Genomic DNA, 27,575 nt, shown 5'->3' on the forward strand with positions numbered 1-27,575 from the left:
TAAATCAAGGGACTTTAGAATTATATGGTATGACAATAATATCTACTAATTTTATTATCGGCGAACTCTGTTTTCGTTCTACTTGTGCAAACAAAGCATCTGTGTATTCGGACCAAAAAAACTCAAGACGCTAATTTTAGCCTAACAATTAAGAATCCGAATCCGCTATTATTAAAAAACGGATTCGGATTCTAAATCCTAAATTGGCCAGTTGCAACCCTAATTTTTTACACCGAAAAATTCTTTTAAGTACGGACTTTTCATCATTTACCTAATCAATACAAGTTTATATATATAATATTAGTACTATTATTTACCTACTTGTTATCATCTAATCTTTAGTAATTGATTTTTGTCGAGTGAATGGTCTAACATATTTTTTTTCAGATTTAGCCCTTAAGGGCATTATCAGAAGTGAAATGAACGTGTTCCGGATGATAGGGGATTCTTCCCATTTGATGGCAATAGTTTGGCTGTTGACCTTCATGTTGATGACAAAATCGTGTCGTGGTTATTCTGGCAAGACCCAGATGATTTATCTGACTGTCTTTGTCTTCAGATATATAGACTTGTTTACCAACTTTATATCTGTCTACAACTCTGTTATGAAAGCTATTTTTATCCTGGCAAAGGCAACCATTTTGTTTCTGATGTTTGGAGTGTTCAGGGAAACCCGACAAAAGCAGCACGATACTTTCAGGTATTTTTTTTCTTTTTCTATTAGGGTTGGCAATCCGAATCTGAACAAATTTTAGACCCAGAATCCGCAATTCAAATTGCGGATTCGGATTGTAAATTTTTATGGCTTGTAGCACATTTTAAAATGTAGCAGACAAAATCCAAACAAGTATTTTAATGTTTCTTATCTAAAAGTGAAATGGTGGGTAGCATCCAAAGTTTTATTTTATTTTCACAGCAGCTTTATTTTAGGTTAGGTTAAGCAAGGGGTAGAAAATGAGCCAGAATTTTTTTTTATCTATAATAAGACCTTTAAGAATATTGTTACAATCCGGAATCCGTAAAATCCGCCATCCGAAAAAAAAGAATCTGCAATCCATGGATTAATCCGCTTTATTTTTACCGGATTTTTGTAAGAATCCGAACCCGACCCAAAAGTTCGGCGGATTGCCAACCTTATTTTCAATATTAAAAGTAGCTTACAGTGGGAGGGATAAATATTTTTGATACTATTTGTTACACTGCATAGTGGGGCAAATAAAGGAGAAAATAAAGTTTAACTACTTTAAAAAAAAATTTCTGTTGCTTTGAAAAAAGTTACCTCTTTTTAGCATTTTTATCGAGGCTTTTTGAACTAGCCATCTTTAAATATCTATGTAGTGATTTTTGTTTTAGGAAGCATTTGATGCAAATTTCTTGCTAAAAGAAACTTGATCTATTTATTCAAATAGTTAAAAGTTTGATATTTTTTCTTATTCATTTAAAGATCTTTACTAAACAAATGTAATGTGATTATTTTCTATGTTTTATTTATTTTAAGAGCTGAAATTCTGTTTCTCGGAGCTGCGATTTTGGGATACTTTGTAAACCACGAACTCTCAGGTAAAAATAAATTTTAGGTAATTATCCTTCACTATGTTTATTGTTTATAATGGAAGAAAGAAACACCTAGGTATTTTGTTTTAATAACACCCCTAAAAATCTATCTCAAAAAAAATTTAATTGTTGAGTGCTATACTCCTTTATTCTAAAGTGTACCAATTTGCTGTTAAGGTTAAAGATATCTCATTTCCCCAAAGCCACGTGACTATTGCTGCAGTACATAAATTTTTCATGTAGAGAAACTTATGTTTGTTTTTACTTATTGTTATATTTGTAAATTGATCATCACTGATTTTTTTCAATTAAAGTTATGGAAATTCTATGGACTATTTCGATCTACCTGGAATCTGTCTGCATCATTCCTCAACTTTACATGATGAAGAATACTGGAAAACTTCACGGGGATCAGCTCATTTACCTGACCCTGCTGGGATCATACAGATTTATGTACATCTTCAACTGGATTTATAGGTATGTGGCAAATCCTTTAATATAAAGTACCTGGTAATTTTTGTTGTCTGAAGCTTAAGGTCTTAGATATTTATCGGGAAGCTTAATAACGAGGAGGGGGGGGGGGGGGGGTTAATGCAACCATCTCGTAATCAATGATTAAATGTCACTTAGAATTCGAATTTCGATCGCAAATTTTTCATGAGTAATCCTTGGAAGAAGGTATATTTTCCCTAAATCGAACAAAAAGTTGGAAAAGTAACGGCTGGCGGCTCAGCCGTTTAGCCTTTTTTTGCCTATTTTTAAAGCAAATTCATAATTAATTACGTAGGAATCATCTTTTTAAAACAAATTTTTGGTTTAATTCATGTTAAATGATAGCAATAACCATTTTTTAAATTTCTAGTACTTACAGCTACCAGCTAGAACCGTTTGATATAGTTTTTGAGCGACAGAAAGTATTTTGTGGAGAAAGGTTTCGTGACTAATATGCTCTTAAGATAGCTCAAAAAATGGCAAAACGGCTGAGCCGCCAGCAGTTAGCCGTTACTTTTCCATCTTTTTGTTCGATTTAGGGAAAATTGACCTACCAAGGATTATTCATGCAAAATTTCAGATCGAAATTCGAATTTTAAGTGCCATTTAATTATTGATTACGAGATGTTTGCATTAACTCCCCCCTTCCCCATCCCCTTTCTTTAGGGCAGTTTTAGTGTATCCTGAGGCTGTTTTTATTTTTTCTAATCTTTAACGGTAACTCAGTTTAAATGATTATGAATGCAATAAAGTTGTTATATTTCAGGTACAACACAGAAGGTTGGTATGACTTGATAGCTGCTGTGAGTGGAGTTGTACAGACCTCTGTCTATATTCTGGCCATGATAATTTTGCTAACCAACAAACATTGGTTTCAACAGTTGAAGACAATTTCCATCAGCTGCAAAAACGATTCAAAAGGAAATATAATGCATAGTTTCTTTTAAAATTTTTATGTCTCTAGAAAGACAACTTTTACATTATTTACTTAGAACCTAGGACCTCCAATACAATGATCTACAAAAATGTGCCTTTCTATGTGTGTGTATTCACACTTTCTTGTTTACTTCTGACCAGTTGTCATCATTAGATATCATTTCCTGAACTTTTTGATCAGATTATTGTTCTTTCCTATCTGAAATAATAATATTGTTTAACTAAAATTATTGTAGGTCCAGGGGTATATATTCTGCACAAGATTTTTTTTTTCCCCGGCTACAAATTTTTTTATTTCCCCCCCCCCCCCTAGTTTTTTCTCACCAAGTAGGGGGGAAAATGGAAAAATAGTTTAAGAACTCCATATTTTATTTCTTTTATCCCTCCTACCACACATTTTTTTAGTTTTTTTTCACCAAGGAGGGAGGGAAATGGAAATTTTTTTCTTCATTTTTCTTAATTTTTACATTTTTTCCCCCTCCAACCACTTATTTTTTATTCCCCCCTGAGCCGGAGATCCCATGTAGAATATACACCCCTGTGTAGGTCTGAAAATTTATAATTTTTTTTAATACAACTATACATTGTTTGAACAGAATTGAGCGATGATGAATGTTGGCTAGTTGAAAATGACATCCTGGAGAGAACTGACAAGGATTGCGAGGCTCCAAACTCTAGGCTTGCTACAGCCATACAAAAATTGAGAATTGATCTTGTCCCCGGCCCAAATATGGGCATTGAGAAAACGCAAAAATAAAAGAAATTCTTTACTGAAGAAGCGTTTGACAACGTTTACCAATCTTCTAAAAGGGTTATTAACGAAGCGCATTTGCGTTACATCAACGACACGTATATAAGGGTTATTTACGATGCGTATATACGTTACATCAACGATACGTACGTGCGTTTTGTTAACCACAGGATTTGGAATAAATTAAGAAAAAAATTCCTAATATAATCTCATTTAAGATCTGATCTAATCAAACGTACATTTTGTTGTCGAAAAAAAGTATTATTAACTTTCAAATGTTTTTAATGTAGGAAATACTTAAAAATGGGACTTTGAACGAACGAAAGAAGGGCATTAAATTCAAATATCACTAGATGATCTATAAGGCTAAAGTACGTAAATCATACTGTTTTAAAGATTTATTTAATATGACTTTTCTTTATAAAACTATGTTATAACTGAATTAACTTTGTCCATGTAGCTAAAGTTTTTTTTTTAATGCAACCATCTCGTAATTAATGCGCAAATGGCACTTAGAATCCGAATTTTGTTATGAAACTTGAGTAATCCTAGTTAGGTCTATTTTCCCAAAATCTAACAAAAAGTTGGAAAAGACCTACCAAGGATTACTTACTCGTGTCAAGTTTCGTATTGAAATTCGGGTTCTAAGTGTCATTTGCGCATTGATTACGAAATTGTTGCATTAACCCCCCCCCCCCTTTAACAAATGTCTAGCATTTTACTAAAAAAAAGTTTTATATCACTGAGTATCATTTGCTCCCGTCCGTGCATAATCTTTTATTAATAATGAAGTACCCATCAAGCTAAAATTTACATTTGTTTAAATTCCATTTTGCATTTTGCTGCTATTTTGGCGACTCCTTTAAACCAGTGACAAAACCGTTGAACAAAACATTCTAAATATTTTTGATATTACTTAATTTTGTAAAATTATAATAATCATATATATTCACTATTTATATATTCGCTTTTATTATTACTTCTTGTACCTTTTGTAACTGATCACTGACTGTCAAACTCGTCATTGAACAAACTGAAAATTAAGCTCCAAAAAAGGTGTTTTTAGTTAAAAAAAAAATATTTTTTTTTACTTTAATATAGCAAGAATGTTTTGGCTTTTAAAAAGACTTTGCAGTTTGCTATGTTTGTGATTATATTGTATCATATTGTAATATATATACAGGAGTGTATGTATATTCTGCAAATTTAACCCTGTTTAAGGGGGGGAGTTAAAAAATCTGTGGTAGGGGCAAATAAATGTAAAAATTAAGAAACAACATTTTTTTTCCATTTTTCTCCCCTCCTTGGTAAAAAAAAACTAAAAGAATATATGGGAGGGAATAATATGAAGAAAAAGAGTCCTTAAAATGTTTTTCCATTTTTCCCCGTTCTTGCTGGAAAAAACTAGGAGGGAAAAAAAATTTGCAGCAGGAGAAAAAATGAATTTTGTGCAGAATATACACCCCTGTATATAATAGTTTGTGCATTTTTTGTAACCCACGTGTCATACATATAATATATAGGTATACATACAATACATCCCATATATATAATCAAAATTTGTGTAATTTCAGAGCGAAGATGAACATATTTAGACTGACCGGAGATTTGTCTCATCTCCTGGCCATTGTCATCCTGCTGTTGAAGATCTGGAAGACCCGGTCATGTGCTGGCATATCGGGCAAATCTCAGGTATTTAATAAAAATTATTTCTCGCATCGTATTATAAACAGCTTTCCGCGGATATAAAATTTACAAATATAAGATTAAAACCAGTTTTTTTAGCCCCGAGATGCCAATAACTGGTTTTAATCTTTTTGTACGTTTTTATATTCGTAGAAAACGGAATATAACACGATGCGAGACATAATTTTTCAGTTTGACTAAGAATCAGTTCTAATCCACCTGATATTAATCGGTTTCGAAGCGATACGGGGAAAAAACTTCTATGCGTTCAATAAATCTGGTAGAAACTAACATAAGGTGTAGGGTAAGTTTGGAGTTCTTTTGTTGCGAAAAAAATGACGAATTTGAGCACTTATAATAGAGCGACTGACCAAGTAATTTTGGAATAGTTGCGAATTTGTTAACATAATCATTAAAAAAATCAGCATTCTATCTAAGATATCAGCAGAGATAATTTATTTTTTTCATTTAAGGTAGGTATTTAGGTTTTACAGAGCATTACTTAACGACCGACATCTCAAGTGAAATATGCAGTGGATGTTTATTGGTATAATAGAGTATTTCCCATACGCTTTTCAAGACGGACGACAGTCATTTCTTATTTTACAGTGTCTTCGCTACTTAAAAAATTCACTTTTTAGTACATCAAAGATTCTGCTTTTGATACCTATCATATTTCAATCAACTTTTGCATGCATTTGATATGAATATGATACAAACAATAATAATAAAGAATCAAATGTATTACATAGTAAGTATGCATAATTAATATTAATATAGCGTTTTGAATCAAGGGGGGGGGGGAAGTTCTGACACATTTGCGTAAACGGTGAGTATAGGCTTTATCTTTGGACTGAGAGGATAGGTTATTAGGGATAAAATCATTCTTATATGATGAATTTCCCCCAGATTTAAGATTTTTTGGATAGGCATCCAGGTTCCGGAGCCTCAGGCCTCCAGGTGATCTCTGTACAGGTAAAAATGAAAAAAAAAAAATTTTTTTTTAAAGTTAAAAATCAACTTATAAAACAAAATATGCATATTTTTTCTTCAAATATGTGAATAATATTAAAAAATATGCATATTTTGCTTTATAAGTTGACCTGTAACTTTAAAATTTTTTTTTTTTTCATTTTTACCTGTACAGAGACCACCTGGAGGCCTGGAGCTCCGGAACCTGAATGCCTATCCAAAAAATCTTAAATCTGGGAGAAATTAACCATATAAGAATGATTTTATCCCTAATAACCTATCCTCTCAGTCCAAAGATAAAGCCTATACTCACCGTTTACGCAAATATGTCAGAACTTCCCCCCCCCCCCTTATAGAATCTTCTTTGGAACTTATTAGTCAGGAAAGAAAATGTTAATAAACATTTTGATGAAAATATATAAAGTTTGACGTAAGGAATTGCCTATGCTAAGAGTATCTGCGCTTCCAAAGAATACTTCAGTCCTGAGTGTAATAAAAAATAAGGTTCAATATTGAGACTAATTCTACCTCTTTTTTCAGATTCTATTTCTGATTGTGTTTGTATCCCGTTACCTGGACCTGTTGACCAACTTCATCTCTTTGTACAACACGGTGATGAAGCTCTTCTTTATCTCTTCTGCCGCGGCCACTGTGTATCTGATGTATGTTAAGTTCAAGGCAACATATGATGGCAACCACGACACCTTTAGGTGAGCTTTAATTTTTTTTTTTGAAAAGAAGACATGCCTATAGTTTTTATCTTTTATACCAATTCTGCATTTTGTTCCAATGATTTCTAAATAAAATCAGATCAGAAAATTATTCCCAGTCGTTCTATGCAGTAATTGGATGTCTTTTCTGTCAAAGTTGAAAATGTTTGTCAAGACATAAGTTTTTATTTAAACTAATATTGTTTTAATTTAGAATTGAATTTCTGCTTGGCCCCTGTATCCTGCTGGCTTTGGTTCTTAATCACGAGTTCTCAGGTAATCAAGAGTTTTGTTACTTTCAAGCTAGTAAGATTTAGTCTATTCATCTTTTTGTTTGAAAATAAAAATCCTTTGGGGAAAAAAATAAATCTTGTGCAGAACATACACTCTTGAATATATTTGATATTAATTTAGTTATGGAAATTTTGTGGACCTTCTCTATCTATCTTGAATCCGTGGCCATCCTGCCCCAGCTGTTCATGGTATCTAAGACTGGCGAGGCCGAGTCCATCACCAGCCACTATCTCTTTGCCCTCGGATCTTACAGAGCTCTTTACATTCTCAACTGGATCTACAGGTGGGCAGATTTTCATATAAAAAATGGCTTTTTTAGGCACGAAGAACAATTTTTTGTTTTACGGGATCATTATCTTAACCCTAAACAGCCGGTCCATCTTAAAGAAAGATTCCAAAGAAGAGAGTGAAGTGACACAGAACCGTAAATTATCTTATTCGTTAGCTCAATAACTTTGGGTACTTTTATCGAATTTGGTTTGATTCTAAACTTGTAGTGTCCGAACTTTTCAACCTATAATTTTAATCTATAAAAGGGGTAATTTTGTCTTTCATCACTGTCGAAGATTTATGAATTTATCGTTCATTGTCCTATTCCTTAAGAGCTATGCTTGTGTCTTATTAAAGGCACGTCTATTATAGTAGTACCTTAGAAACTTTTAGTCAACCACACATATTAATTTTTATTATGTACTTCAGGTACTACAGTGAGAGCTTCTATGATATCATCGCTATAGTTGCTGGTTGTGTACAGACCATACTCTATTGTGATTTCTTCTATCTATACATCACTAAGGTAGGTTCAAGTTATTATTGTAACTATTCTGTTAGTAAGGTATGTCCTTCTAGACTCTCAGGGGTGTATTATATTCTGTATGGGATCCCCGGCAAAAGAGTGCGGGGGGTGGGATAAAAAATATGTAATAGTAGTTAAAAGAATTCTTAAAATTAATAAGTACCCAGGTACATAATGAAAACGTTTTACTCCCCTTCTTAAGAAAGGGGGGGGGGTAAAGTCCAATTTACTACTGTCCTGATCGTATAGTTCAGTATCAGATATGTTTCAAATAACGAACTTAATTGTCATTAGCACAGCATAAGTTAGCTTATTATCCAAAAAAAATTTTGGTGCTTTCACTCAAATCAATTTCATGGCCTTTCCCCTTATTTTTAATGTTTGAAAAACTTTTTAATAAAAAGAAAAATTAAGAATTAAAGATGTCTTCTTTCTTGTAACAGTTACATGGTAGGTAGAGAGAAAAAAATTCAATGTAAATAAAACAATTTACCGTAATACCATGTTGCTAAAATTATTTCTATTGCAGGTTCTGAAGGGAAAGAAACTCCAGCTTCCAGCTTAATCACCTACCTGCAATTCAGGTACAGAACTAAACATATATCAATCATCATCAGGCGCATCTCTCTTTTTGACTGTTAAGTCCAGAGAATACGGACACCTTGTTCCTCCATGAATTCCTTTTTTTGGCAAGTGCTTCAGCTTCTCCCCATGTTAATTCCAAATTAAAGAGGTCTTTTTCAGTGCTCCGCCTCCAGGTCATTTTTGGTTGTCCCCGTTTACGTTTACCAGTGGTGGGGTTCCATTTTAAGCACTTTTTTGGAAACCTATTTTGTTCCATTCTGAGCACATGTCCTAGCCACCTTAGTCTTTTATATTTTACTTCTGCTTCAATACTATTGCACTTGGTCTTAGCATACAGATCAATGTTTGATATTTTGTTTGGCCAGAATATTTTGCAAATTCTTCTTGGGCAGCTATTGTGAAATGCATTAAGTTGATTTGTTTCAGTTTTCACAGTTCTCCAGCATTCAGCTCCATAAAGAAGAACTGATTTCACATTACTGTTGTAAAGTCTGATTTTTGTTTTCAGAGCAAGTTTCTTTGAATTCCAAACGTTGTGTAGACTGTTGAAAGCAACCCTAGCCTTATCAATCCTGGTCTTAATATCAGCTTTTGAGCCATTTTCGCTGCTGATAACACTCCCCAGATAGGTGAATTTGTTGCTTTGTTTCAATTGTTCACCATTTATTGTTATATTTTGATCAGGGTTTGTAGGTATATTCATAATTTCGGTCTTCTTGACATTAACAAGGAGCCCGACTTGTCCTGCATATTTGACTAGTCTATCTGTTTTAGCTTGTAGATGCTTGATTGTTTCTGAAATCAGTGCCAGGTCATCAGCAAAGTCCAGATCCTCTAGGTGTCCTAGTATGCCCAGCTGGAGACCACGTTTTTTGTCCTCTGTGGTTTTCTTCATCACCCAGTCAATGACCAATATAAATAGAATAGGTGATAAAATGCATCCCTGTCTAACTCCAGTGCTTATTCTAAAGAAATCAGATGTCTTATTGTTTCCAACTGAAACACAGGCTTGGAAGTTGTCATAGAATTTAGTTATCATAATTATCATCTTTTCAGGTATACCATAACTTCTTAGTATTTTCCAGAGTGTTTGTCTGTGTATGGAGTCAAAGGCCTTAGAGAAATCAACAAAATTTACATGGAGTGGCTTGTTAAATTCAACACATTGTTCAATAACCGTCCTGAGGGTGAAAATTTGGTCAACACAGCCCCTTCCAGCACGGAATCCAGCTTGTTCTTCTCTTAGTTTATTGTCAATTTTCTCATCAATTCTGTTTAAAATAATTTTACATAGGACCTTGCTTGGGATAGAAAGCAGCATAATTCCTCTCCAATTATCACAATTGTTCAAATCTCCCTTCTTAGGAAGTTTTATGATTATACCTTTAGACCAGTCCGTTGGTATCTTTTCTTGCCTCCAAATTTTATCAAAGAGATCAGTTAGAGTCCTAGCAGAAAGATCTATGTCTGCCTTAAGCATTTCGGCAGTTATTAAGTCAGGTCCAGGTGCTTTGTCATTCTTTAGACTATGTATAGCAGCTTTAACTTCTTGAATAGTTGGTGGTCGTGTGTCTATGTCTATTTCATGTCCTGGTTCTGGTTCAGCAGTAATTTCTGGTTCAGGTCTGTTCAACACTTCTTCAAAATGCGATTTCCACCTTTCAGCAACTTCTTTTTCTGTAGTGAGTAATTTACCATCTTTAGCCTTGATAGTCTCACCAATCTTTTTGTTACATTTTCCACTTAGTTGCCTGGTTATGTTGTATACTGTTTTCATGTTACCGAAGTCAGCTGCTCTTTGGGCCTTTTCAGCCAGATTGTCAATGTAATCTCTCTTGTCTTTCCTTGTGCACTTTTTGACCTCTTTATCTTTAGCAGTATATTCAGCTCTTAAATTGCTCATGTCAGCCCAGTCTTGAGCACTATGAATTTTATTTTTAAGCTTCTTTCTCTCTTCTATTTTGTTCCATGTTTCATCAGAGATCCAGTCCTTTTTCTCTGGTTTCTTGTGTCCTAGGATTTCCTTAGCAGTAGATTGAAAGTTTTCTTTAATTGAAGTCCATATGATCTCAGTCTCGTCATTTAGGTCCTCTAAGACCTGAAATCTATTTATGAGTTTTAAGACAAATTCATTCTTTATCACAGGGTCCTTTAATCTTGAAGAATCATATTGTCTACCAATCTCACTCTTTTTATCATGGCCAGTACGCTTCAGCTTTAATTTAATCTTACTGACAACTAGTTCATGGTCACTAAATATGTCGGCTCCTCTGTAACTCCTACAGTCTTGCATTGACTTGACCCATTTTCTATTGATCATAATGTGGTCAATCATGTTTCTTGTTTGTCCATCAGGCGTTGTCCAGGTATATTTGTGAATGTTTTTGTGTTGGAATAGTGTACCTCCTATAACCATATCATTATTTAAACAGAATTCAAGTAAAAGTTCTCCATTTTCATTTCTTGTACCTATACCAAAGTGTCCCATTGCGTTCTCCACTCCAGTCCTGTCAGTTCCTACTTTAGCATTCATATCTCCAAGAACTAGGCACATGTCATGTTTGGGTACTGAGTTTCTGATTGATTGCAGTTGATCATAAAACTCTTGTTTTACTTCTCCATCTTTGTCATTTGTTGGGGCGTAGCATTGGATAATAGTCAACTTGCAATGCCTTGATTGGAATCTAGCCTTAATTATTCTGTCTGATATAGGTTTCCAGTCTATTAGTGAATTGACATGTCGTTTTTGAATAATTATAGCAACACCATACATATGTTGGCTTTCATGACCAGAATAAAGTATTAGGTGGCCATCTTTGGTTGTAGTTTGTCCTTGTCCTGTCCATCTACATTCCGCAATTCCAAGTATTCCAATATTGTAACTTGTCATTTCTTTAACTACTTGGGCTGTTTTAGTTGACTCATACATTGTTCTAACATTCCAGGTTCCTATCTTACAGCTTTGCTTAGAACTTATTGGTCCTGTCATCAAGTTGATAGCTTCCTTTCGGATTTGACCATCATCTTTCATATTCTCAGTAAACTGAGCATCAGTTCCAACGGTTCTTGTTTCATGTACACCTCTGGCTGTGTGAAAGCCATAAGTGTTTGAGGTTCTGTGGGTGTTTTCGCTAACTGTGGGGATTTTTACAGGTAGGATAGTTAGTCCTACGCAAACCTTCCATATCCCTGGAAGGAAGGGTGACTGGTAAGGGGAGGGACGTCAATATCCCCCAGTACTTCAAGAAGTACCTCCTGCCCTGAAACATATATCAATAGTAGTAAGATTTTATTTCTACTTGGCTTGAATTAAAAAAACTACTGAACAAATTGAATTCTCCATTTAGGGAATCTTCAGATTGGTCACTGGATAGTTTTAGTCATTTAATTTTAAGAATTTAGTTTTGGCCTTGGGATGGTTTTAAGCTATTTTCTGCTCTTTAAATACAGAAATCCTAAATGCTAGGAGCGCAACCTCTAGGTTACATAAAAAAATGAAAAATGTTAGTTAGGTAGATTATTGATGTTAACAATAACGACAAAGCAGCATAAATTCAGATAATTCCTTTTTTTTATTTCTTAAAAATAACTTAAGCACTTAACAGGGGTGTATATTCTGCACAAGATTTATTTTTTTCCCCTGCTACAAATTTTTTTATTTTTTTTCCCCCTAGATTTTTCTTAAAAAGTAGGGGGGAAAATAGAAAAATATTTAAAGAACTCTATAATTTATTTATTTTATCCCTCCTACCACACATTTTTTTTAGTTTTTTTAACCAAGGAGGGGGGCGAAATGGAAAAAATGTTTACAGTTTTCTTAATTTTTACATTTTTTTTCCCTCCAACCACTTATTTTTTATTTCCCCCCCCCCTGAGCAGGGGATCCCATGCAGAATATACACCCCTGGCGCTTAATAAGATCAGGTATAATTGAAAAATATGTTTCGGGTCATGTTAAGGAAGCGGATTTCGTCGTATTTTCTCAGTAGCTTTTCTCCTATTTCTAGCCCATGCGTGGGGCTCTAATTCTGTGGGGCAATCATTAACATTTACCTAACCTAAAATAACTTTTCAAAAGCTACTGTGAAAATACGACGAAACTCGCAACTTCGTTTCCTTCACATGACCCGAAACATATTTTTCAATTATACCTGATCTTATTAAGTGCTTAAGTTATTTTTATAGGTGAAGTTGTGGCAAACCCGAATTAGCTAAATCCGACGGTCAGCACATCTAACCATCTCAATAGTTCATCTATATAACACATTAATAACCAAAATAAAAATCAAATAAAAAAAATATTTATAAATGTATTAAATATACAACATTTTGTAGCAATTTTTATACTTTTCTTTCTAGATGGTGTGATTTATTTATTTTATAGTTATTTAATTTGCAGATATTATCTTATCACTTTAGCTTTAGTTAATGCTTCCATTTTGTTAATACATCCCTAATTCTAGCATATTTTTCAGTGCTCTTTTTAGTCCAGAATTTTTAAGTTTTATTATTTATATTTTCTACCGAAACAGTGATCATTGACATGGTGATGATAATTTTTAAATTATTTTCCTGAATAAAGTTGCCATTTTTAGCAATTTTTGTTCAATCCATATTTAAATTATTAAAACATGTATTAAATTTTGAATTAGTAAAGGGGGGGGGGAAAATGTGGTGACTCGTGCCACGACATACCAGCAATTTTATTTTGGGTGCTACTCCCTTAGTTTTAGAGATAATTGGGTGAAATCTTTTGGGCTGGGTCACTAATTACCCCAACTAGAGGTATCTTTCAAAAAAAACGGCGGCGGGTCCGCCGCTCCCGCCGTTCGCCGCCATTTTCCGCCGCCGCCAAAAAAAAATTTTTTATTGCATTTCTCGCCGAATTAGGCAATTTGGAATCATTTGAGACCATGTTATTTTTTTCAAAAATTTTTCCCCTTATAACCAACCCTGCGGGGGGACTTAGTCATTTTTTTTCAAATTCTCGTTTATCAAGGTATATCTTAAATTCAGTGCCTCTCCTAAGCTTTTAAAGATATTGAGACAAAACCTTTTGAGGTAGATCAGTAAAAAATATTTGAATAAAAAATGGCGGCGGTACCGCCGCTCCCGCCGTCCACCGCCATTTTCCGCCGCCGCCGCCAAAAATTTTTTTATTGCATTTCTCGCCGAATTAGGCAATTTGGAATCATTTGAGACCATGTTATTTTTTTCAAAAATGTTTCCCCTTATATCCAACCCTGCGGGGGGACTTAAATATCAAGGTATATCTTAAATTCAGTGCCTCTCCTAAGCTTTTAAAGATATTGAAACAAAATCTTTTGAAGTAGATCAGCAAAAAAATATTTGAATAAAAAATGGCGGCGATACCGCCGCTCCCGCCATTTTCCGCCGCCCACAGGACGGCTTGTAAGGGGAAAAATTTTTGAAAAAAATAATATGGTCTCAAATGATTCCAAATTGCCTAATTCGGCGAGAAATGCAATAAAAAAAATTTTGGCGGCGGCGGCGGAAAATGGCGGTGGACGGCGGGAGCGGCGGTACCGCCGCCATTTTTTATTCTAATATTTTTTACTGATCTACCTCAAAAGGTTTTGTCTCAATATCTTTAAAAGCTTAGGAGAGGCACTGAATTTAAGATATACCTTGATAAACGAGAATTTGAAAAAAAATGACAAAGTCCCCCCGCAGGGTTGGTTATAAGGGGAAAAATTTTTGAAAAAAATAACATGGTCTCAAATGATTCCAAATTGCCTAATTCGGCGAGAAATGCAATAAAAAAAATTTTGGCGGCGGCGGCGGAAAATGGCGGTGGACGGCGGGAGCGGCGGTACCGCCGCCATTTTTTATTCTAATATTTTTTACTGATCTACCTCAAAAGGTTTTGTCTCAATATCTTTAAAAGCTTAGGAGAGGCACTGAATTTAAGATATACCTTGATAAACGAGAATTTGAAAAAAAATGACTAAGTTGGTTATAAGGGGAAAAATTTTTGAAAAAAATAACATGGTCTCAAATGATTCCAAATTGCCTAATTCGGCGAGAAATGCAATAAAAAAAATTTTGGCGGCGGCGGCGGAAAATGGCGGTGGACGGCGGGAGCGGCGGTACCGCCGCCATTTTTTATTCAAATATTTTTTACTGATCTACCTCAAAAGGTTTTGTCTCAATATCTTTAAAAGCTTAGGAGAGGCACTGAATTTAAGATATACCTTGATAAACGAGAATTTGAAAAAAATGACTAAGTCCCCCCGCAGGGTTGGTTATAAGGGAAAAAATTTTTGAAAAAAATAACATGGTCTCAAATGATTCCAAATTGCCTAATTCGGCGAGAAATGCAATAAAAAAATTTTTTTTGGCGGCGGCGGAAAATGGCGGCGAACGGCGGGAGCGGCGGACCCGCCGCCGTTTTTTTTGAAAGATACCTCTAGTTGGGGTAATTAGTGACCCAGCCCAAAAGATTTCACCCAATTATCTCTAAAACTAAGGGAGTAGCACCCAAAATAAAATTGCTGGTATGTCGTGGCACGAGTCACCACATTTTCCCCCCCCCCTTAGCTTACTAATTTAAATTATCTGGCAACAGTGTTTGAATGAAATATTTTATGCATGTAATTTAAATTAAAAATTTAACACGAGAGTAATTGTAATTGTAACATAGACATATTATTGAATAAACAAGTGTGATTTTGTTTTTATGAGTGTTCTGCTATGTAAATTTAGTACATTTGTACTTCAGCAAAGTACAACTTTTGTACTAAATCTATGTTTTTATTTAGTACAATTGTACGATTTTGTACTAAATCTATGCATTTATTTAGTACATCTATACTTCAATGAAGTACAACTTTTGTAGGTACTAAATTTATGTATATATTTGGTATATTTGTACTTACTAAAGTACAACTTTTGTACTAAATATATGTATTTCAATTTGATCAAATCAATTGACTTAACAATTGAACTATTTTATATTAATAATATATTTCTTGTATTAAGATCAAACAACATAAAATACGGAGCCATTTTTTTTAGTGTTGTGTGTGTCTGAACAAATTTAAAATATGTAAACTTTTTTATTTGTTTTTAATACTGTTATTTTTTGATAGCTTACAAATAATGTCTCAGTTTGTCAGAGACGTTATTGGCATCATTTTTAAATCGTTTTTGAGTTGATGAATAAAAGTTAAAATATCAGATGTGGTTTTGGTTAATTTTATTGTTTTTAAACTTGTTTTACAGATAAAAAAAATAAACACAATAATGTTAAAATGTGGTTCGCGAATATACTGCAAATCTTTTTCAACAGCTAACAGCCAAGGTTTTCATTAATTTAAATTTATATGGGATTCTTTTATTTACACTAGACACGTTTTGAAAAGAATAAGATAATTATATTTCAGGCTGGCATTAAAAAAGTCTGGTAAGCTAAGGCGTTTTATAGTGAGCCCCACGCAGTGGCGCGCACATGCAGTACGTTGTGAACTTTGAAAAGATTCTACAGATATTTTGTTTAAATCCTTGGTATGACCAGTTAAAGTTATATTTTTTTCGAAAAGCAGAACCCAATTGGTCTAGTTGTGAGCAAATTCGTACACAAACAGAAAGACATCGTTATGTTATTGTACATCTAACCTCAATTCACAAAAAAAAATATTTTAGCTACAAACGGAAAGCTGGAATTGACGTTAGGCATTCTAAAACCGGATTTAACACAGCACTTTCTAAACCTTAACTTAGGTAAGTAATATAGAATTTTTATATCAAAAATGTTAACCCAATCTTGGTGAAAGGCATCAAATGTTTTGTTGAGTGGAACTTATGAGAATTTTTATTTTAAATCGGTATTATTAGGGCTATTGTTAATGTAATTACAAATTACCACTCATTTTGCTAAAAATACGAAAAAGAAAAATAGAAAAAAAATGTAGGTACCTATTACAGTTTCAACTCTGTTTACATTTTTTAACGTAATGTGGTAGTAGAACCCATTGAATAGGTATATTTTTTTTTCAGTGCGACAAATGATTGTAGATAATAACTTCCTTGTTATAAGAAGCAAGATGATCAAGGAAGGCAAATCTTATTTTGAATTTTATGATTAACATTTTAAGATTTTTACTTTAGGTACTAAAAGTCGGTGATTTCTTTAAAATGCCTATCGGTTGCATAATCATATCGTTCTTTTTTTACGCGGGGATCCCTAAACCCTGCGAGACCTATATCTCCGGTAACTACCTACTCCCTTTTTAATAGCGAAGCTACTCTATAACTTGCAATGTCCGTCTGTCTGTATGTCCGTATGTCTTAGTTTGGGGGAAACGTGATTTTCTCGGCTCCTATAAAAGATAAAAGGCTGAAATTTTTTGACAACATTACCATTATTAAGGAGCACAATTAACTATAAAACATCAATGGCGGTTGGACCGCTTTTTAGCAGGTTTTAGGCTATTTTTGTATTTTTCACATTTTTGTCCATATCTTTGGTGTTTATGGTCCGATTTCCAAAATTTTTTTCAGTTATAGTATCAAAATTAAGTTTCCTGTCTTTTCAATAAAACAATTATGACGGTCAGACTGCCTTTAAGCAGGTTTTAGGCTATTTTTGTATTTTTCACATTTTTCTCCATACCTTTGGTGTTTATGGTCCGATTTCCAAAGTTTTTCAGTTATAGATATCAGAATTCAATTTCCTGTCGTTTCAAGAAAACATCAATGGCGGTCAGACTGCCTTTTTGCAGGTTTTTGGCTATTTTCATATTTTTCACATTTTTCCTCACATCTTTGGTGTTTATGGTCTGATTTTTAAAATTTTTGTAGTTAAAAATATCAAAATTAAATTTCCCGTTGTTTTGAGCATCCATTTACTTTGACTGACAGTCTGTCAGTCATAGTACTGAAATATAAATATCAAGAAATTGAAAACAAATGTTAAAAAGGTTTCGTGATATTTTTCCTAATATACATGCAGATGCTTTTGACAACTAATCTTTAAATTCTTATACATATTTTTTCTGCTTCGCTACTTATGCTTATGCTTATGGATGTTGTCATCCTTGTTTCTATATTTTTCAAAATAAGAATAGGGGGGGGGGGGGGTTCTGTGCTCAACTAGACATTTTGTGGAAAACCGTCGAAAAATAGGAATATTTAAATGTCCAAAGATAATTTCAAATCTCACTAAGTAAGGTTAGATTTTAACAGAGGACACCTGCTATTATAAGAAGTTGGTTAGGAAATTCGGGTTCGACTTTGATTTCTAAGTAATCTTTAACATTGGAATATCAACACTTAAAGTTCAAATTGAATTTTGCCAATATACAGTTTGATAAAAAACGAGCTGAAGATTTTTACGAAGAACACAGGAATAATAATGCTCAATCTCCTCAGAAAATTGAAGTAATCACAAGTTTTAATGTAACTTACCTATTATTTTTCTTTCTGTCTATACCGAAGGAGCTCGCTAACCGCTGAACCAATATTGTTCTTTACAATGTAGCTTCTCTTAGATCCTGGGGAAAGTTTATCATGGGGGAGGGTATCACCACTCTTTCAAAAGCAATCGCTCTTATAAAAAAGACCAACCCATTTTTTTCACTTTTTCTTTAAAAACTAAAATTGAAAAGACGGGAAGGACTCACCTCAAGTGACCCTAGAGGCCTCTAAAGGCATACTCGATAGTACATATAAAATTGTAGCATTATCATTACCATTTTTTTTAGAGGAAAGTTCTTTTTTAACCGCCTTGTTACATACATGTCATCTGGACCTATTCAACCAATGATTTTAGGTAGGTATTACTTTTTATTTGATTTTTATTTAATTTTTTGTTTTGTTTTGGTGGTACTTGTCTTGATAATTTGCCATCATGATATATTAAACTAAGAGAACTTTTGAATACACAATTGGATTGTTAAGAGCAATGGTTATTAAGTAAGCAATAGAAAAATTAATAATATTTCATATCTTTTTTAGCAAAAGAAAATGCTATTCAAGACTGGAGAAAATTAATGGGACCTACCAAAGTATTCAAAACTAGGTAAATACCGCAACGAAAGATTCATGAAGATAAAGGGAGGGGGGCGTAATGACACTTAAACAGTGAGCAAAATGGTATAAACATTAAGCTAGATTCTTGAAACTTGGTACATAAGCCTTTTCCTGTACCTAGGTACTACATCTAAGTGAAAAAAATTTAAATTACTTTACTATTATTACTTATTTATGTTATGATTTAGATTTACTGATCCTGAAACGATACGAGGGAGGTTTGGATTAACGGATACCAGAAATGCCAGTCATGGGTCAGATTCTGTCATTACAGCTCATAAGGAAAGATAACATAATATATATATCCCAATATTCAAAGATTTTTTTCAATGAAATGTGCCGAACAAAACTTGATTTCATAGGTAGCTTCTTTGTTTGATTAGCCATAGTTTCTTAGGGTTTGGACCTAAGACTCCTGGAGTATGTTGAGACACTTTTGTATAGCCACCAGGGCCAGCTTAAGCTCCACGTTCAAGTATGACTTGACACGCTGTCTCATGAGAGCTCCTCGTTATTACCTCACCCTCGCCGGTTTTGAGTATGGCAGGTGTCCCAGATTAAGTCACCGTAATGAATGACACTCTCCTAAGAGGAGCCTGGGATTAAGGGAAGTGATGGTATTATACACTTGATTATTAGGCATCCAAACTACCTAACAATCTCCCTTCCAACGCAACTGGGGGAGGTTGCGTGAATACACATTGGAGAATTCGAGACAACATGTTGTGATTGCAACATGCATGGGTTTGAACTCGAATTCTCATCACCGTAACTCAGTGCAGTACCACAGAGCTACGGCGCCCTCGTAGGTAGCTTCTTAAAAATCATTTTTACTTTAAACCCTCTTATCAAAAAATGTTTTAGTTCTTTTTCGGGGTTTCTTTTAATAAAAAATAAGATATTTTGTTGACTGTATATAATGGCTCCTTACAAATCTAGACCTACTGTTTAGCTTAAGTAACCAAGTTTAATTAAAATCTTTCATGGAATTATTACTTTTGAAACTGAATGTTATTTTTTCTACAGGAAACTCAATTTTTCTTTCCTGAATTTAACAAAGACCATTTCTACAAAGAAGAGGAGATTTATTACAGAAATGGAGACATTCAGCTAGACGAAGAGAATTTTGTGCACAAAATTATAAGATGATTTTTTATATTTTCCAAAGTCTATGGTACTTAGATACATTGCATTTTGTGCACTTTAATTTTTACACTGCAGATTTCAGTTGATTAAAAAGAAACTAGAGAAAGGAGGGAGGCATTTCTAACAAAGTGTGCGGATGCTTATGTTCATATTTAATTTTTACCTTTTTCTAAGTGTCATTAACACACTTTAAGAAAAGTCCTTCTCTCCTTAAAGTTTTAACTTTGATTGTTGATTAATTGCATATGTTTCAGAATTAGAATGAGAGTAGGAGTGGTTGTTTTGGGTGACATAGGTCGGTCACCCAGAATGTGCTACCATGCCCTGTCACTAGCTGAGAATGGATATGAGGTAAAACTATATCTAACTGTTGATATTTTGTTTAATTACATCATTGTTTCAAGTATTCAAGTAGAGCACTTTTCACAAAATAAGATTCTGATTCATTTTTCAATGTTTTATAGTAGTAGTATTCTTCATCAAAGGATTCCGGACAAATTCGAGCCAAAATTAAAACTAACAAATATTCAGTTTTTGTAGAAAAGATCGGGTTCACAATCTTTCCAGGACTTGTAAGAGTTCTGAAATGAAAAAAAAATAGTTATATTATTCAAAACCTTGTAGCTTTCAATAATAAATGTAGACAAATGACATCTTTTAAAATTACTCTTACTTTTGTTTGTAGGTAGATCTAATAGGGTACAGTGGATCAGATCCGCCAGACCAAGTAAAATCAAATAAAAACATATCAATAAGACACGTTAGAAAAGTATCAAATCTGCCAAACTTCATTCCACGCCTGGTCAAATATTTTATCAAGGCATTTTTACAGGTCAGTAAATTATCAATGTTATGATTAATACCTTATTCGCATGATGAATGTATAAGTATATGTAGATGTATGAAATACCTGCTCAAGTAGCAGAGATTCTTTTTGTCTGCTAGAAAATCACTTTTTGTTCTTTTGTGAGGACTCTGCTCTGTTTATATTTCCGACGCTATTAGCTGATTTCAAAAACCCAATAAAAAACCGGTACAGGGTCTTGCCCTCTATCCTTTTCTTTAATTTTTGTATGACTAACCATTACCAACCAAACATAAAGTTTAAATATTGAAAATAATTGAAGACCTATAGAACAAGTATTGCTAAAAAGATATGAAAATAAGGAAAAGTAAAGGGAAAAATGGTTCTTTATTTATCTATGTTTAACTTTCTACATTTCACATGCCGCTTTGCTACTTATGTGCATCAATAATAGAAATTTTGTATTTTTAGAGCATTTACTTGATATTATGCCTGCCCCTGTTCTCCTACCTGGACTGTATATTGGTCCAGACACCTCCAGGAGTTCCAACTTTACCTGTCCTCTACTTTTACAGTTTGTTCAAGGGGACTAGGTAAGATATTTTAACCAAATTTATATACTATATAGGAAAAAGTCTAAAAATACCCCCAGAAAAGGTTTTTTGAAAAGCAATAGTTTGTTCAATAAAGATATTGATGTCATCTTTATACCTCTTAAGACTATAATTATGATTACATGTTTAATTGCTTACTAAAACTGCCTTAATTCCTTGATAGCAAATTCAAAATTCACAAAAATCTTTTTTAGATTACTTGTTGATTTTCACAACTACAGTCATACAATTTTATCAATGAGTTGTGGAGAATCTCACCCTCTAGTTAAATTCACATGTAAGTAATTTTTTTTGCTTAATAAAGTATTTTTTGTGTGTTTTTTTTTCTTCAGAGGCCAATTTTTCTTGGGATGGTGTAGATAACTTTCCTTAAAACAGTTACAAACCTTCCATGGCGATATTTAGTTCAGTAGATTTTTAATATTTTTTTTCTGTAGATTTCTTGGAGAAGCACTTCGGTCAACAAGCGGTTACTTCTTTTTGTGTTACGCAGGTTTTTTTTTATATTTAAATCAAATATCAATTTTCAATAAATTTCATTCATAAATTTTCGTTGTTCTATATATATTACTTATTGATTTTATTGCTTTTTTTACAGGCTATGCAACAAGATTTATATGAAAACTGGGAAATTCAAGCAACTGCTTTGCATGATAGGTAAAATAAACACAGTGCAGTGGTTGTAAAGAAAAAACGAAGTCATGAGATACAAGATTGAATGTTGTAATATCTTAATGGGTTTAGAAATGGAATAAAGAAACTTTTGAGGAGGAAAATTTATGTGTAGGTAAAGATGAATACGTTTGAAAACGAGTATTACCGAACAATATGGCAGTAGTAACACATGGTTTACTATAGGGCAGCTCTGTTGATTCAAATAAAATTACAGCAAATTATTTTAGAACCAAAATAACATACAATATATTATCATTTTATTATTTTTATGCTCTAATAATTTCAGGCCGGCTGAAAAGTTCCGTCCAATCTCAGTTGAAGAAAAACACGAGCTAATGATAAGGTTAACATTGCTATATTAGAATTTAAATATGTAATATTCAGACATTGTAATAAGATAATGTTGTATATTTTAGAAAAAGGTTTACCTAGTCATTTTTACTTACATTTAATAGTTTGATTAATATTGTAAGGTGTACATACATTTGCCTTTTATAGCATTGATTTTTTATGTATTGAATTTAACAAAACATTTGATGATTTTTTTCCAAAAAAATTTCTTTACCGCCTGTAAGGTGGGCTCCTATCATGTTTGATGATAAAAAAGGAGCTAAAAATATCTGAAAATTTCAGTCTATATGCTGCTAAATAATTACGAAAATGAATGAATGAATATATTAATAGATATTGTATGTAATTTTAGGCTGAGTTCTGAATATCCTGCGCTGAAAGGCAGTGATGATAAGTCAACTATATTTACCTCACAAAAGGAGGATGGAAGTTTGTCTCTGTTAGAGAATAGACCAGGTAAATTATTGAAATTTACAAGAGATTTAAATGGACAATACAATAGAGGATAAATCCATATAATAAAGTAAAAGGATCTCTGTCTGTGTGTCTGTCTGTATGATGTGTGTACCGAAGGAACTCGCTAACCACTGAACCGATATAATTCTTCTTGACAGGGTAGCTTCTCATAAACTAAAATAAAATATGGAGGATGGGTGGTCAAAACCGCTAGTTGATTAAATAAACAAGCTGATTTTTTCAGGTTTGATAGTGAGCTCAACATCGTGGACGGAAGATGAAGATTTTTCTATTCTTCTGGAGGCATTGCATCAATATGAGAAGTAATATATTATTATCAGCCTTCAAACTTATGTCCGTCTGTATTAAAACGTTATTTAGAACTTACCTTAATACCTAGGCTTCAAGGATACAGAGATAGAAAATAGAAAATAAGTTATGCCTTTGGTAGATTAAACATTGTTATTGAGAATAGAAATAAAGAAAATAGAGAGTTCTAAAAATATTATTTCCTTCTCCTTGGGGAAAAAACTAGAGAAATATGTGGGATGGGTATAAAAAATGAATAAAATAAATAGTACCTACTGAAAACTTTTCTATTTTTCCCCCTCATTGGGGAAAAAGCTAGGGGGAAGAAATGAAATATTTTACAGTAGGGTAAAAAATTAAACTTGTTCAGAATATACACCCCATCATATATTAAACTTTTCAGGTGCGCTATAGAATGTTCAAATCTATCAAAGTTGATCTGTATTATAACTGGAAAAGGAGACCTGAAAGATTTCTATTTGAATAAGATTAAAGAAATGAACTTCAAATATGTTCAATTCATTACTCCATGGTTAACAGGTAAAGTTTAACAAATAGATTTATTAAGTAGTTGATTTTTTTTCAATTTTACTTCGAACATGCAGTTTAGCAGTCATAGAAAGAAATGGCTCTTATAAAATAGGACAAACAATAGATTCAACTAAATAAGTGCTTGAACAAAAAAATAGGGAAATATTTACTAAAGTTAGTTATTTCATCAGAATAAAGTTATTTAAAAATACAAAGACATTATAAAATAGTATAAACTAAACACTGATTATTACTTATCATTAGGTCAAAAATAATGAAAAATACTTTAAACTTATTTTGCTGAGCTATTTCTAATTTATTTGGTAAATTTTAAAACTATTTAAGCCGAAGATTATCCACTGGTACTTTCTTCTGCTGATCTTGGTGTTAGTCTCCATACTTCATCCTCAGGTATAAGATATATCCTTTTTATTCCTTATATAAAAATAACAGGATGTCAATGAGTTTTTTATGTCTGTCTGTATGTTTTTATCGAAGGATCTCGTTAATCGTTGAACCGATATAGTTCTTATTTACAATGTGTAGCTTCTCCTGGGAAGGATTATAACTATTTTGGGGGAGAATACGACCATCCTTTCAAGTCAAATCGCCACAAGAAAAAGATTTTTTCTTTAAAAAAAAACTAAAATTCGAAGTGGGGGATGTTTGGATGGATTTGAACTTGGTGTCAAATACTCTGGGAGGGAATTGCCATTAAACTGTAAATTACACAAGTACCCAAAGTTTTATAACCAAGTTATCTTATTCATCGGCTCTAAAACTTTGAGTATTTTTATCGAAATTGAATTGGTTAGTTCCAAACTTTACAACCAATACATGTAATGTACAGAAGTGGTTTTTTTAATCATCATTAGATGTATATCAATTTATCATTCTTGTCTTATCCTTTAAGGTCCATGCAAATACGGCATTGAATCTTAATAATTGAGAAGGCAGCTTTTACCGCCAATTGCTATTAAAAAAAATTCTATATTTTTGGGTTTAGTCAATCATGTTTCTTTTTAGCAATTTATAGATGTTACCTACAACGACAGCTGAAAACCACGTATAGGTTTCGTGATTATTTTCGAATTGATTTCGTTATTGGTATAAGCTGGATGTTACTGCCTCATCCTGAAGTCATCTTTGTTGTTGTTAAGGTCTAGATTTGCCTATGAAGGTAGTTGATATGTTTGGTTGTGGTCTACCTGTGGCGGCCATTGGGTTTCCAGCTATTGGTATGTTGACAATTGTGGCAAATAATGTTATTTTTAGTAATGAATTTAATTTTTAATTCACACAATGTTTTAGATAATTTTGCTATATTCAAAGATGATTCCTTTTCTGTGGCTATATCTTATCGTAGTCAAAGGGGTCAACCCCCCCCCCTCCCCCCTCTGAAGGCAACTAGTATTAGAGATTACCTTTAAAAATAATCTCTTATTCCTTAATGTTAATATACATTTAAAAAAACATTGTCTCTTATAATGAAGGGGAGCTAGTAAAGGACGAGGTAAATGGAAGAGTTTTTAAAGACAGTGAAGAGTTGGCCAATATCATCCAAGATTGGTTTAAACAGTTTCCTACAAAGCCCAATAAGAAACATGCAAGCTATAGGTAATACACTTAAGTTATAACTTATTATGTCAAATAAAGGGGGGGGGGGGATGGTTGTAGCCAAATTTTGTAACCAGGATTTCTAACAAACGAAGAGTTACAGTACTGGGATTTTGCTTTAATGAGTTACAATCTAGAACTGTGAAGAAAATTGGTCAATGATCATACAGCGATTTATACAAAAATATATTTGTTTTCAATTAATCGTTTTTATATAAAGGTATGAATATCAATAACTCTGTCTTAAAAATACATTTTCCCTCGCCTTTTTTTGTGTATGATTGTTTGCAATGTGCTGTGACTATATGGAAGCATATCTACCTAATATATAAGGAATAATGAATTTTAGGAAAAACCTTGAGGCCTTCAGGTCAGCAGGATGGTCAGAAAACTGGAACAAAAAAGCTTTACCTGTATTCAAGGAAAATAGTTTGTTAAATGCTGTACAATTTAACAATAATTGGCGCCTTAGAAGTGATTTTAATAAAGTCCAGGGATAGAACAATTGGTGGTAAAATAATTTTCACCCTAACTAAATTTGTTTAGAAATTTGCATGTAAAAACATGGTTATAATTAAGATTTCCTCTTTTAAACTTTACCCCTTACAATTCTAAGTTACTAAGGGCAGAAACAAGTTTATACTTTTGGAAAATTCTTTCATGTTCCTTTGTAACCTCACTCTTTGGTTAATAGCAGAAATGGAAATTGTTTTTGCAACTTGCACAGCTCTTACAAATAAACTATTCTTAATTAGAATCTGAAGGGGATACCTAGCGGAGGAGAGTTTCCGATTTTCTTGTTTTTCCTCGCTCTATTCTGTGTATTTGCAGCTTATTTGCCAACTGCCATTTAAAATCTTTCTATGAAGAAGAAAAATAAAAATCACGAAACCTAAAATTAGCATATGGATTTAAGCAGAATAGAAATTAAAAGGCTATATTGCAATGTTATATAAAATCTTTTTATGATGAGCATTTAGATGTTTTGTCTGTATTATGCAAACTGTGATTAAACTTAAAGTATGTATAAATAAATATTAAAAATGTTTTATCATTTTAATGCTTAGTTCATCCTTATTGTAAAGGTTGTTTGTCTATGTTTTATAGTGAAGGATCTCGCTGAACCGATATGATTTCCTATACACAGTGAAGCTTCTTTTATGTCCAGGATAGGTTTGTAACTATTTTGGGGGAGGGCACCAACACCCTTCCAAGAGAAATCACTCCTACAAAAAAAATTAATAGCAGATTAATGTAGATTAACAAGTTGATTGTAATACACTTCTAATATTAATTTTTGTAAATTAACAAGTTGATTGAAATACACTTCTGATATTAATTTTTCTACTTTCAACAATTTTTTATTGCCAAAGTTATGATTCGTGTTAAGATTAAATTTCAGATACAAAAATGTTCCTAAAAATGTGTACCTATGGTAAGTAAACTTAGTGTTATTACTGGTATATTTTAGTGATATCCGTATTAAATGGTATTCACGTGAATGTATTTTTTTTTACTTTTTGAGTTATTTAGCGCATCGTATCATAGACAGCTTTCCGCGAATATTGAAATTAAGAATTAAAAAAGATTAATTTTGTTAGCCTTAAGGGGCCTAATCTAACAAAACTGGTTTAAATTTTAAGAGTTCTATTTTATTATTCGTGGAAAATTGTCTGTAATACTATGCCATACATGATTTTTCAGTATGGCTAAGAACCGGTTCCAATCCATCGGATAGTTATCTATTTCAAAGCCATACTGGAAAAATGTTTCTTAGTTATCTAATGACATTTGAGGTCCCACTATATAGCAAGCTGAACCTTTTCTCAAAGCCAATACAAAGCTTTCCGGAAAATTGTAGACCCAAAAGCTTTGTCATTCTTAAAAACCTGAGCTGGATCTTTAAATCATTTTAGTGGCGCACCCCGATCTAAATCACCATTAAAATGATTTAAAGATCAAGCTCTGAATTATTTTGATGGAACTTGTTTTATATATTTTCATGCAATGTAATTTTGAATTATTATAACGATTGCTTTGAAATTGTTTTAGATTTTTTAAAACAAGATACAACCCCTCAATATATTTCTCAATAAGATTCATTCGCCGTGCAAAATGAAAATAATGGCATCTATTTACACACACATCGTTTGACCAACCCCTACACATATTTACACATATACACAGACATACCCACACACACACCCACACACACATGAATTCCCAACCCTTGTGTGAAAAC

The 27,575-nt window shown here is 33.0% G+C and overlaps 4 protein-coding genes across 5 annotated transcripts; all 4 read left to right on the forward strand.

Moving 5' to 3' along the window:
- The first annotated feature begins 380 nt into the window (after positions 1–380).
- On the forward strand, positions 381–5,308 carry LOC145313350 (ER lumen protein-retaining receptor-like). Its single transcript, XM_080152709.1, has 5 exons — positions 381–700; positions 1,499–1,560; positions 1,869–2,031; positions 2,813–2,965; positions 3,577–5,308. Exons 1-5 carry the CDS (start codon positions 420–422, stop codon positions 3,737–3,739), a joined length of 822 nt encoding a protein of 273 aa, XP_080008835.1. The 5' UTR covers positions 381–419; the 3' UTR covers positions 3,740–5,308.
- KdelR (ER lumen protein-retaining receptor) lies at positions 5,304–15,976 on the forward strand. Of its 2 annotated transcripts, XR_013877309.1 has the most exons (8): positions 5,304–5,425; positions 6,932–7,101; positions 7,316–7,377; positions 7,516–7,678; positions 8,095–8,191; positions 8,721–8,775; positions 12,962–13,322; positions 15,366–15,976. XR_013877309.1 is itself a non-coding variant. In XM_080152710.1 (7 exons), the coding sequence occupies exons 1-6, from the start codon at positions 5,315–5,317 to the stop codon at positions 8,754–8,756; spliced, it is 639 nt and encodes a 212-aa protein (XP_080008836.1). In that variant the 5' UTR covers positions 5,304–5,314; the 3' UTR covers positions 8,757–8,775; positions 12,962–13,374. The 2 variants fall into 2 exon arrangements, 1 of the variants encoding a protein (XP_080008836.1); XM_080152710.1 differs by lacking the exon at positions 15,366–15,976 and having other exon boundaries at positions 12,962–13,374.
- Positions 15,977–16,013: 37 nt separating this feature from the next.
- On the forward strand, positions 16,014–20,231 carry nmdyn-D6 (nucleoside diphosphate kinase 6). Its single transcript, XM_080152711.1, has 8 exons — positions 16,014–16,100; positions 16,442–16,519; positions 16,796–16,849; positions 18,102–18,142; positions 18,500–18,569; positions 18,755–18,818; positions 19,018–19,109; positions 19,854–20,231. Exons 1-8 carry the CDS (start codon positions 16,043–16,045, stop codon positions 19,976–19,978), a joined length of 582 nt encoding a protein of 193 aa, XP_080008837.1. The 5' UTR covers positions 16,014–16,042; the 3' UTR covers positions 19,979–20,231.
- Alg1 (ALG1, chitobiosyldiphosphodolichol beta-mannosyltransferase) lies at positions 20,204–26,381 on the forward strand. The gene is made up of 15 exons (XM_080152708.1): positions 20,204–20,326; positions 20,661–20,807; positions 21,252–21,373; positions 21,589–21,671; positions 21,832–21,887; positions 21,993–22,051; positions 22,356–22,412; positions 22,773–22,876; positions 23,121–23,199; positions 23,589–23,725; positions 24,062–24,127; positions 24,877–24,954; positions 25,210–25,333; positions 25,683–25,753; positions 26,087–26,381. Exons 1-15 carry the CDS (start codon positions 20,237–20,239, stop codon positions 26,185–26,187), a joined length of 1,374 nt encoding a protein of 457 aa, XP_080008834.1. The 5' UTR covers positions 20,204–20,236; the 3' UTR covers positions 26,188–26,381.
- The last annotated feature ends 1,194 nt before the right edge of the window (positions 26,382–27,575 follow it).

This window comes from Acartia tonsa, chromosome 3, assembly GCF_053477335.1.
Source record: "Acartia tonsa isolate MP-2025a chromosome 3, ASM5347733v1, whole genome shotgun sequence".
Taxonomy (NCBI): Eukaryota; Metazoa; Arthropoda; class Copepoda; order Calanoida; family Acartiidae; genus Acartia; species Acartia tonsa.